Source organism: Helicoverpa zea, chromosome 23 (genome assembly GCF_022581195.2).
Source record: "Helicoverpa zea isolate HzStark_Cry1AcR chromosome 23, ilHelZeax1.1, whole genome shotgun sequence".
Lineage (NCBI taxonomy): Eukaryota > Metazoa > Arthropoda > Insecta > Lepidoptera > Noctuidae > Helicoverpa > Helicoverpa zea.
Window position 1 is genome coordinate 5937953 of NC_061474.1, and position 13135 is coordinate 5951087.

Genomic DNA, 13135 nt, shown 5'->3' on the forward strand with positions numbered 1-13135 from the left:
AAAAAATCTAAAAATCAAACAGAATTTGTATAATACCTTCAGCGATATAAATTACTAAAAATTTCGGAGATCACAAAATAGGGTTTATTTTCTATTTATTTTCACAGATAAATCTGGACCCAAAAAGCAGTATATTCCACACATTCCTTTCAACAGTACTAAACTCCTTAGCCATACAACTCGAACTGGCCACCGAAAAAGAAATAGGCAACGTTACCGAAGAGGTTCTATTCTACCTCAAAGTTATCATGCCTCTATGCCCAGACATAACCGTATACTGCATCACACAATTACTAAAATGTCTTTTCGGTACAAATATGGTGAACCAATACTCAGATTTTATGAGTATTTTAGACAAAACTGAAGTAGAAAATAAAACAAGTTTCTACCAAGATGTGATGATGGTGAATGTTTTAAGTACATTGAAAGAAGAGTCTAGAAGGAGTAGTGTATGTTCTAATGCTAGTCAGAAGTTGTCTTTAGATAGTAAGAATCCTAGGATGGTGGCTGAAAGGCAGTTGTTGATGACAATGGAGAATTTTGCTAAGAATAAGTCTGATAGAAAATGGAGTACAAATAAGAAGGAATTGGAGAGGTATATTCGGTTGTTTGAACCGGTTGTGATACAGGCTTTGAAGGTAAGATGTTTTTCAATTTTATATATTTTGATAGCCAAATGTTATATCAATCCACCTTGTAAAATTCTATGCTTGTTGAACTGATTTTCAATCGCCATTTTTACTCTATTGACAACTTCTCATGTACGAATTTGCGATTTCAGAGCTACACAATGCAAAACGACATCCCCCTACAATGCCAAGTGCTGAACCTGCTGAATCAGTTGCTGACGTTACGCGTCAACTACTGCATGCTGGACAGCGATCAGATCTTCATAGGCTTCCTCATGAAGCAGCTCGACTTGGTAGAGCAGCATGAGATACCGTGAGTACGAGATATAAGATTATACTAGCTTCTGCTAGCTGTGGTCAAAAGAAAAATCCTTCGCGGTTCGGGATAAAATAAAGTCTATATGTTATTCTGATATTTGAACAACATTACTGCCAAGTTCAATTAAAACCTGTACAGAAGTTTGTGCATGAAACAGGAACAAACAAACAGACAAATACATCAAGACTAACCTATTCACTCACAAATATGATACAAATTGTGTGATTATACAATGTAATTTTATATTGCCTTTTGTTCCAGTGATTGCTGTGATTTAGTGAATAGTATACTAATGTTTTTGGTGCAACTGTCTTCTTCGAAACATCACACGAAACAAATTATAGAAATACCAAAGGTATGACATTTTAATATTGAAAAGTATATTTTAGAATAATGGATATGATTTAGAAGAATGGAAATTTCAAATAACTGGCATCTGCCCGCGGTTTCTCTCGGTTCCCCAGGTTATTACTCTAATGTAAAAGCTATATACTGCCAAAATTTTATCAAAATCAGTGCAGCTTTTTGCGCGAAATGAAATAACGAACGTACACACACATAGAAACATTCGCATTTATAATATAAGTGTGATATATTTTCTTGCAGCTTATTCAACTTTGTGATGGCTTGATGGCCTCTGGTGCTCATTTGGAATGCATAGCTGGGTTGGAACCAGTGGCTGTGAAAGTCTTTAGCAATATGGGAGGTAAGCATTTGTGACAATTATCAACTAAAATACGTATTAGGGTCAATCCCCACTGAAAGAGCAGCGGCCGACAGCGGCCGTAAGAGCACGTACAACGTAAGAGCGCGGCGCCGCGCGGCCCGCCGCGCCCCGCTCTGTCACTTGCATTTACGGCCGCTGCCGGCCGCTGCTCTTTCAGTGGGGATTGACCCTTAAAGATTAATAAAAGAAAAGAATTTCCAAACTTAAAATTTAATATCTGCCGTTGAGAAAAAGTTTTGTGAATTGTACTTGTAAGATTTAAATGAATAAATAAATAATTTATACCGAAGGATTGACATATACTGAATTGACATAGACTGTTTCGTAAGCTATGCATTTTTACATTTACATCTATATGTAGTTCCTATATTATTTATCTTAGCATAGGTGAGGAAAAAATATTCCAAATATAGAAACTTATGGAATTTCTTTAATTTTATCAACCTTTTCAGGTACTAGTGTATTAGGGAGAGCTCAACAGCAGGAAGCTCAAGCAACAAGAGAGGTGCTATTCTATATGTTGCAGAAAACTATGCACCAACATAAGGTTGGTACTGAATTGAGCCTTCACTGTCGATCAATTTTGAGTCTTATTGTATTCCATTTTGGTTGAGTTTTGCCTGGCATCGTACTGATTTTTTCTTAATATATCTTGTCAAGAGATCAATGACTAGGACACAATATCAAATACAGGACTCCAATATCAGAATTTCAATATTTGCCATTATTTAAAAAAGAATTGCTGAACACTAAAGACATAAGTAATCTTATTATTTAAAGGATACATTCTAAATTTGATTGAGTATAAGCGAAACATCTTTATAAAACCTACAAACAAAATACTATTCTCTATCTTCCCAGGTCTTAGAATTAGTATCCTGCGTTCTCTCTCTCTCTCAAGAACACCCAGAGAGCTACTACCGCTGGTCAGAGCTCGCTAGCGACACACTACTCAATCTTCTCACTCAGAGATCTATAGAGTTGGACTGTCAGAGAGCTATTGGGTCTCTAGAGAGGCTCTTAGATACGGTGTATAAAGATGTCTTGTTGGAACAAAGTCGTGTGGAGATTTTGTTGAAGATCCTTTTTAAGGCGCCTCCGGATCAGGTAAGTTTTATCTAATCACTTTCTTTAATTTTTTTGAGTTTTCAAGATTTTTGAAATACCTTGTGGTTGTGTAAAGCCCAGATTTACTTCCCGTAAATCAAAGCGAAGCAGAGAAAGCTTAAACTTCCAATAGGGTGTTTTTTTCATTTTTTGCGTTGGGATATCATTACATGACTACCAAAAAATCCAATATAATGACCAAATTATCTTTAGAATATCCATATCTTCCAATAAACTACCTTGAATTTGAAAACTCAACCTTAACTTTGCTTTTTTTTCCTTTCAGGCAACAACACCCCTAAAACTAAAACTACGCTACCTCTCAATAATAATGGTGCTTCTAAGAAAAATACTCGTTCTAATACCAGAAAGCGAAATCCTTCTAACAATCAACTATTTAAAGTCAACGTGCATATCTCCACTATCCATATTTTTCAACGTCAAAACTGACGTTGATCCGTTAAACGTTCAAAATGTGAACGAGAATTGTGCGAACTTGTCGCCCGACGTTATTCTCGTCCGGTTTTTGTTTAAAACCTTGACGTATGCGATAATGGAGATGGATAATTGTTATGAGTGTGTGGAGACGGAACAGAATCAGCTGCTGTATGCTGTTTGTGTTAATATTATCGTGCAAGTGAAGCATATGCTGCATTTGACAGGTGAGTTTTATACCTATGTATATTATTGGATAAATTGTGTTGATAGTTAGGTATATAATGATCTCTGAATTACAGCTAATCGTAACTCTTCAATGTTTAAAATGAGCTACACCAAAAGTACACTTTCATTATACTGCAGTCTTTATGACTCGAATTTTCATCCATAACGGTCTTTATTCCATTCTGTTGTCAAAACGAATGATTTGGTTGGAAAATTATACATGGTCTTTTATGTCTCACATCTTATATTTATATGCTACGTTTATGTACCACGTAAAAAAATCTGAAAGTCACAAATAATCTATTAATTTTTTTTCCAGACGGCTGCATCTTCCCTCTAACAGCTAAAACAGCCCAAAATCTTCTTCACAACGAACAAAGCGGTCTAAACACCGGCCTCTACAGTCCCGAAGAGAACATTCCGCTAGATGTGCTCAACGTGGTCTGCTTGAAGTCCGCGCACAGGATACCGCTGCTCACTGTGCACTGGTCACATTTGCTTATTAGGTAATTTTCGATGCTGCACAATATCGAAAAGGTCTATCCGCAGTTTGGAGGAAAAATACTTTGTAAATTCGCAGAAAAAATAGACTACGATTAACGCAAGGATCGTAATTAATTTTATACCAGGACAATTTAGAAGGACCGCACAATTAATGACACAAAATACCACCTATCATCTAATAATCCTCCTGCCCTTATTCCATTCTTATTTAGGGTAGGCGCAGCATATTTTCTTCTTCCATACTTGTCTATCCGTCATAAGGTGTTATATTTAATATGTATTAAAATCCTTGTTTTTTACCTAAGAGTGTCCATGAAGTTTCTTACCGGCTCTTCTCCATTCCATGAGACTAACTTTTTGAAAACAGTGCCACTCCAAATAAAATAAAACCATTTACATTTTCATTCTTGTTTCAGACTAAACTTCCTATCCCACAAATACTGGCAGAAGCTAATAGGGTTTGCTCGCAACCTCCCTCTGAGCGCTGACTGCGGCGACACACAGTTGTTACGCGTCGACGTGCTTCAGATAGCCTGCGTTATGGCTTACTGCGAGTATTTTGTGAGTTTTTTATGTATACAGCTCTTGGTAAATAACTTTGTAGGTCTGAAGATGGTAACTAGTGACTGTAACTGTCAAAATGGTTGAAAAAAAAAAACTATATTGTGTGGGGTAAATTAATTGGTTGATTCTGTATTGGTCGCTCATTTTGACTACAATGCAGTCTACTAGGAGTCAACTTCAAAGAAGCAAAGTTATTTGATGAAAACTTTTCAACTAAACTATGTACAAAGTTTTTTTAAATAATAATATTGTGTCACTATTTCATTAAGTCACGTTCGTCTGCCAAAAATCCGTTACTGTGAAGTCCCGTGGTCTGGTCGAGACATACAACATGAAAATAACCCTTATTATTAAATCTCGACTTAGCACACGAAGTTGAATATCGATTCTTGTAATAAATTGCGCCTTATGGCTATTACTTAATCACTTAGCCACAAGCCACAGTACTCTCTAACACCTCAATTTATTCCCATTTCAGGTTGAGAACGGTCTAACAGATGCAGTGCACCTAACCTGGTTACTAGTTAATAGAGTACATATACTAGTCAGTCAGTACCGGGAGGATATTGTGCAGACTCTCATAGGGAAGGTGCAACAAATGCCCGGTGCATCTGGGTTGTTGTTGCAAGCCATTGCTGCTAGGTGCCAGGGGTGTTTGAAAGTGAGTGTGTAATTATGTAAATATGTTAAAACAATCTAGGGGAGGGTAAAATAGATTGTTCAATAGAAAGTGTGGATCAATTAAATACCCCCTGTATTTCGTAGCGATTATGAGAATTCAAATAACTTGGTTTAAAATATAGGAGAAGAACTAGGCAAAGCTAAATTCAAAGATTCGTCCCACTATTTTTATAAATTTATTTTTTTATACCAAATGTCAAACTTAAAAAGATTAACATGACATCTTCAGTCTTAAAAAGCACACTATGTGCACACAATATTCAAATTAATTAGTAATATTCACATTATTCAAAGAACGTATGTTAAACAATAATTAGCTATGTGTTTTGTTTCAGGATGAATTTGCGTTGAATACATTCAAGATTCTGTCACTTTGTCACGAGAGTCAATCGGGACCGCTAGTCTTTCTTATTTGTCGAATCATCGGGAAATTGGAACCCGCTATCGCAGCTAGGTAAGTTTATTATAGCATTAATTTATCACTCACCCTAAGAAGATTTCCCTTATTTATTCCCCGAATGCTAGGATGTGGAATGCAAATTCTTTTTGCGTTTTTCCACTATGCGTTATGCATAGTGCTATCTGTCTCAACTAGCGCCGCTTGGTCGCTCGTTGTACAAAATTCTATAGAAAAATGAGACATCTCCTCTCCTCTCCGCCTGACCCATTTCCACCAAAGCTAAGCGGAGAAGAGATGTGGAAATAATGAAATCTGATTGGTTTATTCAAACACATCTCCTCTCGTCTCCTCTCCTCTCCGCTTTGGTGGATACCGGGCCTAACGCCTAAACTCCTCTTGATTTCTTCTTAGCATAATACACACCATACAATTAAGTTTGGAATTAATGCAAATTCTTTTTGCGTTTTTCCACTATGCGTTATGCATAGTGCTATCTGTCTCAACTAGCGCCGCTTGGTCGCTCGTTGTACAAAATTCTATAGAAAAATGAGACATCTCCTCTCCTCTCCGCCTGACCCATTTCCACCAAAGCTAAGCGGAGAAGAGATGTGGAAATAATGAAATCTGATTGGTTTATTCAAACACATCTCCTCTCGTCTCCTCTCCTCTCCGCTTTGGTGGATACCGGGCCTAACGCCTAAACTCCTCTTGATTTCTTCTTAGCATAATACACACCATACAATTAAGTTTGGAATTAATTCCAGATTCGCCAAATTAGCCATAGACAGATGTAGGATAGTGAAAGAGTTGCCAGTCGACAAAATAAATGTACAACTTTCCAAGGAAGACGTACAAGTTGCCCTGGAATTACTGCAAAGGGATAAGGTTCATACGCGGTGAGTAGCATTATGTTTAAATGTCTACTAAAATCACCAGATCAAAAGGAGTCTCCTCGCACTGCTTTGATTAGGTTTTTTTAGGGTGTTGCTCATTCAGCTTGATGGTTCTTTCAAATTGTTTGGTTGTCTTTTGTATGAAAACAAGTGAACATGTTTGACAATAAACGCACTATTGCCGTACTGACACATAACGTCCAATTTGAAAGAACCCTAAAACTATTCTTTTGAACGTTTGAATGAGGATGACAAAGTAAAAGGTATATGTAATTGTTTTATGTAAAAATAATATTTTTTATTGTTAGCCATGATAATCAAGGTTAAGTTTTTCAATGTCGATAATATTAATGAAATATTACACGAACTTTTTTGCTACATGTACCTATAACAAAACGTTATTTCTTTTATCAACAGATATTCAGCCTTAGTAATGGAATTGAATACGTTAGCATCTTCCGTGTTCGACCTATCGCCGCTAGACTTGTCACAAGACAGGGCTATCAACCCGCAGTACATTCTGACAACCAACATCGATTCTAACTGGTTACTCAACCAAGTTAAGGGAAGGTAATTATTGTATTATTTTAGTTAGAAATGTTACGCCTAAAGCCCTTAGTGTGGCTACACCTAGGTCTAGCTCGCTAAAGTTGGCTGTAGCCGGCCACATGTGGCAAAACTTTGTTGTACCCTGAAAATATGTTAAAATAAGGTTTGTATCCAAACTAATATTATAAATGCGAAAGTAACTCTGTCTGTCTGTCTGTCTGTCTGTCTTTTCTTCACGCCTAAACTACTGAACCGATTTGTGTGAAATTTGGTACAGACATAGTTTGAAACTTGAGAAAGGACATAGGATAGTTTTTATTACAAAAAAAAAATAAAAATAAAATTATTCCGGACATATAGCGCCATCTATTGGTCAAATCAATAATCTGCTGGTAGTCACTATTCCACGCGAACGAAGTTGCGGGCAAAAGCTAGTATAAAATATAATAAGGTGCGTAGCCTTCATCGTAGTGGCTAGAACTAGATGTAGCCACACACTCGTGGGTAGAGTTAGGTGTATCCAATTTATCACAGTGGTAAATCTACTGTTATGGGCACAGTTGGCATGCACTACAACCCTGATGCACTCGTCGAGTCACAGTATTTAGCCTTTATATGTACTTTCCATATGAACTCTCCCTTATAAAGTACCCCTATAAACTCACTTAGGTACATAAATGTATTCCTTTATGGACTACCCCCTGCTCCCTATTATACTTCATTATGTAATGAAATAAGTAAAGACAATATCAACTATTTACAAGTCATAGTATTTCTAATATGAATATTCTGTTTATAAATAGATGCTGCCAAGCTGATTGCTCCACGCCAAAAGGGTTAAAACAAACAGAGTTAGCTTATTTCCTTTCAAACTTACCCAAAGAAGATCTAACTACTGTAATGGCGTGTCCAGAATTCGATAGAAAAATACTTAACCCCGCCTTTAGGATAGCCTGCGATAACTACTTGAGAGAATTCCTAAACATCCTCTCTGTACACGAAACAAAAGAGTATGAAAAAGAGAGTGCAAGAGAACAGAGAGAGATGAAAATGAGAGAAGAGATGACGTCATCTATCGATAGCAATAAACTAAACGTTGTTAACACACTTCATGTCTTCAAGAAAAGTGATAACAAGGAGTCCAAATCACAATTCTTCATACCTATCACAGATAATGAAAACTTAAAAGAAAATTTCGGTAATCTGCAAATATCTGAAGAAGATTTAGAAATCGATCCGCCAGAAATGCCAGCTTTGTACATAGTTGGTATTGCCACTTTAGAAAAATCGTTGTCAGACATTATCAGACTGTTTCCAAAACAAATTCGACCTTTGAGTCAGTCCGAAAATTTTAGTTTAAATGTCGAACAAACTATCGATAGATACACACGACGCTGTCACCAAGTCTTTCAAGATAAGTTATTTTATCAGGAATTCAGCATACTACAAACTATGATGACAGGATTTCTGTCAGCACTAGACAGAATAATATCATTTATCGATGACGCCGACTGTGATTTAATCGATAAATGTATCGAGAACATTTTGCCCGCATCACTAGCTAAGAACATGGCTATATTTTCTGTAATATCTTTGCAATATTTATCATTTTTGATAAAGAATAAGAAGATAGTTGAAACTCCAGTGCATGCTGACGTGTCATTTAGAGTGACGGCGTCAGTGCCTGACAATATAGTTGTTGACAATGTCATAAGAGTGACCATTGACAATGTCGCGCAAGCATTGAGTTTCAAAGAGATTTGGAGCGAATTGAATACTGATTCTAATGTGAATAGGACGCAGTCCGCTATCAGTTGCTTGTATGCGATTGTCAAGTATTTGGTTAAGGTAAGTTTTATTTAAATAGATTTATAATGTCTTTGATACTTCTGTTTTAGGTAAAATCAATGAAAAAAGGTCTCGTTTACCTCATAAGTTTTGTATTTTGTTATAGAAATAATACTCGATTTGCATTGGTTAAGCAAGGTATGGATGGGTGACCATCTATGTCATTACGAGTTAGTCTTATTATGGGGTATGGAGTTACCAGGGTAACTGATTTAGGAGATCAGAATCAAAATACTGGAACTCAACTGCTATCTGTTAGACTTTAAACCGACCCCAACATAGTTAGGAAAGGACTAGGCAGATGATGTACTCATCAAAATATCTTTTAAATTATTTTTTTCAGGACACAAGACCTCTAACGCCAAAGAACTTTATGCAACCTCAAGATTCTGGTCCTAAACCTGATATGATAATCACTGGTGACAAACTGATCACTCTGCTAGAGTATTGGGAGAATAACTTCTATTCCACGAGCTCTGGGGAGTTCTTAGAGAAGTGCTATAGAGAACCCATTGAGAGCTTGCTGGTTTCTTTGGCACGGTGAGTTCATAGTTTGATGTTAAGTGTTATAAATGGAAACTGTAATGTAGAATATGATTATTTGCATAACACAAATTCGGCCTGTATTCTCGTACATACCCGAATAAAGCTCACTTTGGTTTGCCATGAAGCAGGGCCAAAATTCTGAATGCCTGTAAAAATAAAATAATATTTCAGAAATGTATAATTTTGCACAATGATAAGCCAAGAAGTACTTATAATAAAAGTTCACAACATAAACTCCGACCTTTCAAGTAGCAAAATTTCTTAAAAACCCAAGATAAAACAAATGATAAAGTGAAAAAACATCTGAACCTCATTTTTGGAAAGTCGGATAAACCCCTGTCCTCATTTCAGGCTAGACATAGTAAGCAACATAGCCCTAATACCGCCGATAGCTTGGTCTTCAGTGGACGTGGTCTCCAAGAAGGATCAACTGCAGAAGATAGATCTGCCTCTACAAGCGCTGCAGGATATGGACGTTTTAGAAGCATTTTTGTTCAGGTTAGTTATTTCTATCTTGAGTACTTTTTTAGAGGAGGGTTTGTTAATATTAATTTATTGCCTTATTTTATAACTTTATTGGATTCTTTTACCAATAGAGATGGATAATAAGTTTAGACATAAACACGCGTAGTAGAAGGTCTAAATGGATTTCGAGATCTTGTCTTGAGATTTCTTAATTAATATGATGGTATAAAAGAAGTAATATGTGAAAGAAAGCGTTGCGAACTTGCGATGAAAACTAATTTCGCTCCTAAATGTTTTTGGGAAATAATTAAAATATAACGCGCGTGAATGTATGTACAGATTTTTAACTATGTATATGACAATGTATGTATATGACAATGTATGTATATGACAATGTATGTATATGACAATGTATGTATTTGACAATGTATGTATATGACAATGTATGTATATGACAATGTATGTATATGACAATGTATGTATATGACAATGTATCTATATGACAATGTATGTATATGACAATGTATGTATATGACAATGTATGTATATGACAATGTATGTATATGACAATGTATGCTATACACTACTGTGTATTCTACTACTACTGTACTAGTACTGTGTACTGTGTATTCTGTGATAGTTAGCTCGTTATATTAAAGCCCGAATGTATGCCTACATGCCTATAAAACCTAACCACACCTTCACAGGGTAAACCTAATAGGCTGGTCATCAAAGAAACAGTTCGAAGAGATGTGGGTAGGCCTCCTCGGAGCTCTACAAGGGAACGGCACACACTGGGCGGTGCGCGGCATCACGCAGCTGCTGCTGAGCGCCGCGCCTGCTGCGCTGAGGGGCGAAGCCCTGCGACACGTGCCCAGGCATCGGAGGCTGTGTAGTGACGGGTGAGTGGGGGAAATAACGTGTTTATTTATATGTTTGGGAAAACAAACAGTAGTAAATTAAGTATACAGACAGTAACAGCGTAGACCAAAGCATAACAAGTACACGACCCACAACATTTTATAAGATTACTTCTTAACATAATAAACCCTGTCCGACCCGTGAAGGAATTGTAAGGTATCGATATCTGATAAAAAAAAAGACATGTTACGTGACTGTTTCCTTTTATATTTTCTTTCGGGGATAGTAGGTAAGTTTTACCTATTATCTTATCTTCTATAGCCAAATTGCGGCTGTACTTAACAAATTATTAATTTAGATTACTGCTATTTTGTTCATTTGCGGACTACTATGTGTGCATTCTTTTTTCATCTTCCTTTGTAATACTTACTTGCTGTTTCTTGTCTCACCTCACCTCAATAAAATAAAATCCCCATCGATTGAACATAAATTCTTATTCCAACAGCATGCAGCGGCTCCGAAACATCCTCGTTGGCACTTCAGCGTACAGAATATTTGACAACGTGAACTTGGAACGTATACCTCTAATGAACGATGGCTTTGACGGGTATCATTACGCGCAGTTTAATACTGAGTACTTGAAACTGGCTTCAGGTGAGTTCTGTAGATTTTTATTTATGTCCGCTTCATCTTATTTATTGTTTTCATACAGAGAAGAAATGAGCGATTCACAATGTAAATTAGTTGTTTGAGACTTCAAATTTAAGGTGTCCTCAAAATGTTTTCCTTCACCTTTACTGAGACGGTGTCTTTCAAAATAATACGTATGTTCTTTCTAAGTATAGAGTATGTATAACTTCGAAGTTCGAGTTGCACCGATACTTGTCTGACCTGGAATCGAACCCGCACTCTTATATTGAGTGACTGGTGTTGTTACAATTAAGTCACCAAGACAAAAATAATGCAGTTCTCATCAAATAATGGACATCCCCAAAGTTAGCAATTTGACGCTCTGCGCATAAGTTTCGGCTATAAGTATTTGTGAACAATTCTATCTCATGGCGTAACAGGCTTCTATCTTCATCTAAGAATTGTATTTTCCCTACAGACATAACAGATGACGCGAGTTATAAGGTGAAGAGAGAAGTGAAGCGAGTTCGAAGAAATAAGGAAATAGACATCAACAGCTGTCTACAAATACTTATGGATGTCACCTCACAAATGTTAGAGCCTAAGGTATTGTATTTCTATTTCATTTTTTTTGTTAACCGTGTGTGTAAGTACTGATATCTAATTCATACTTAAAATATATTTTAAACATTCCACAGTTTTTTCTCATACAGATAAGCATGATAAATTGCCAATAACAACCTAAATACTCTTCAGTATATTGTGACGTTGGACCTTTTAGGAGGTGAAGTCAAACATCTAGGTATATACTACATCCCTTAAAATATATCAACTTGCATTTGCATTCGGCAATTTTATTCTACTTTAACGTATAAAGATTAGTTATTCCACGCGGTTTTTTCTAAGGGAACCGCTAACTTAAATCCTTTATCAGGGTCTATCTACCAAGATTTTTTTTGGTGGTTAGTAAGTGTAATATGTTTCTACAGGCAGAAACAGGCCTCGCAACGCGCGTAGCCCTACTATCCTGCATGAGTCAAACCAGCGCAGTGTTCACACAACCAGCGCACTGGTGCTGGGCGGCGGGACAGCTGATTGCGCTGACCAGCCAATAACATTCCAAATACTGTCACATTTATATCTACTTTTATCCGCATTCAGAATTTGCTTTTTAATAAAGACTATCTGTTCCCCATGTTACCACTCGTATCCTTATTGAACTATTTCTCGCACTTGGATAAAAGTAGTCTGTATCCTTTCTCAGGTTCTAAGACTATGTATTGTGTACCAAATTAGGGCTGCCATCTGTCCTGGTTCATTTTTCAGCCTCTACTATCTTTGTACTGAAGTACAGTAAATTCATTTTTAGTTTTTTTGACAGCGACAGAGTTACTTCCACATATTATTAAAGAAAATCGTGTTTCTACAGGCAGAAACAGGTCTCGCAGCGCGCGTAGCCCTACTATCCTGCATGAGTCAAACCAGCGCAGTGTTCACACAACCAGCGCACTGGTGCTGGGCGGCGGGACAGCTCATAGCGCTGACCAGCGCTGCTCATGCGACGTTGACGCAGTATAGCGCGGCGGGGAGGGCGCTGTTGTTGGCGCTGTCTGATTGTATGTGTGTTTTGGATGGGTTTGAGGGGTTGCAGGTTAGTATGAAATAGTAAAAAAATATTTATTCTTATTTTTTGTACGGTTACATATCCGTACATTTGTATTATTTTGTTATTTCTACTTTATTTCGCTA

The 13135-nt window shown here is 36.9% G+C and overlaps 1 protein-coding gene across 2 annotated transcripts in view; it reads left to right on the forward strand.

Annotated features, from left to right (window-relative positions):
- The window catches only part of LOC124641829 (huntingtin), a 36954-nt gene that overhangs the window by 12476 nt on the left and 11343 nt on the right, over positions 1-13135 (forward strand). The window contains exons 19-38 of one of the 2 annotated variants that reach the window (XM_047180062.1): positions 108-638; positions 782-942; positions 1210-1303; positions 1555-1654; positions 2128-2222; positions 2537-2782; positions 3069-3444; positions 3765-3951; positions 4366-4510; positions 4992-5174; positions 5530-5648; positions 6359-6490; positions 6905-7057; positions 7840-8884; positions 9228-9424; positions 9782-9928; positions 10603-10797; positions 11262-11410; positions 11865-11992; positions 12376-12757. In XM_047180062.1, coding sequence (XP_047036018.1) covers positions 108-638; positions 782-942; positions 1210-1303; positions 1555-1654; positions 2128-2222; positions 2537-2782; positions 3069-3444; positions 3765-3951; positions 4366-4510; positions 4992-5174; positions 5530-5648; positions 6359-6490; positions 6905-7057; positions 7840-8884; positions 9228-9424; positions 9782-9928; positions 10603-10797; positions 11262-11410; positions 11865-11992; positions 12376-12501 — 4509 coding nt within the window. In that variant the 3' untranslated portion in view covers positions 12502-12757. Of the gene's footprint in view, positions 1-107; positions 639-781; positions 943-1209; positions 1304-1554; positions 1655-2127; positions 2223-2536; positions 2783-3068; positions 3445-3764; positions 3952-4365; positions 4511-4991; positions 5175-5529; positions 5649-6358; positions 6491-6904; positions 7058-7839; positions 8885-9227; positions 9425-9781; positions 9929-10602; positions 10798-11261; positions 11411-11864; positions 11993-12375; positions 12758-12815; positions 13038-13135 lie in introns of those variants that run through there. The other variant, XM_047180061.1, reaches the window with a different exon arrangement.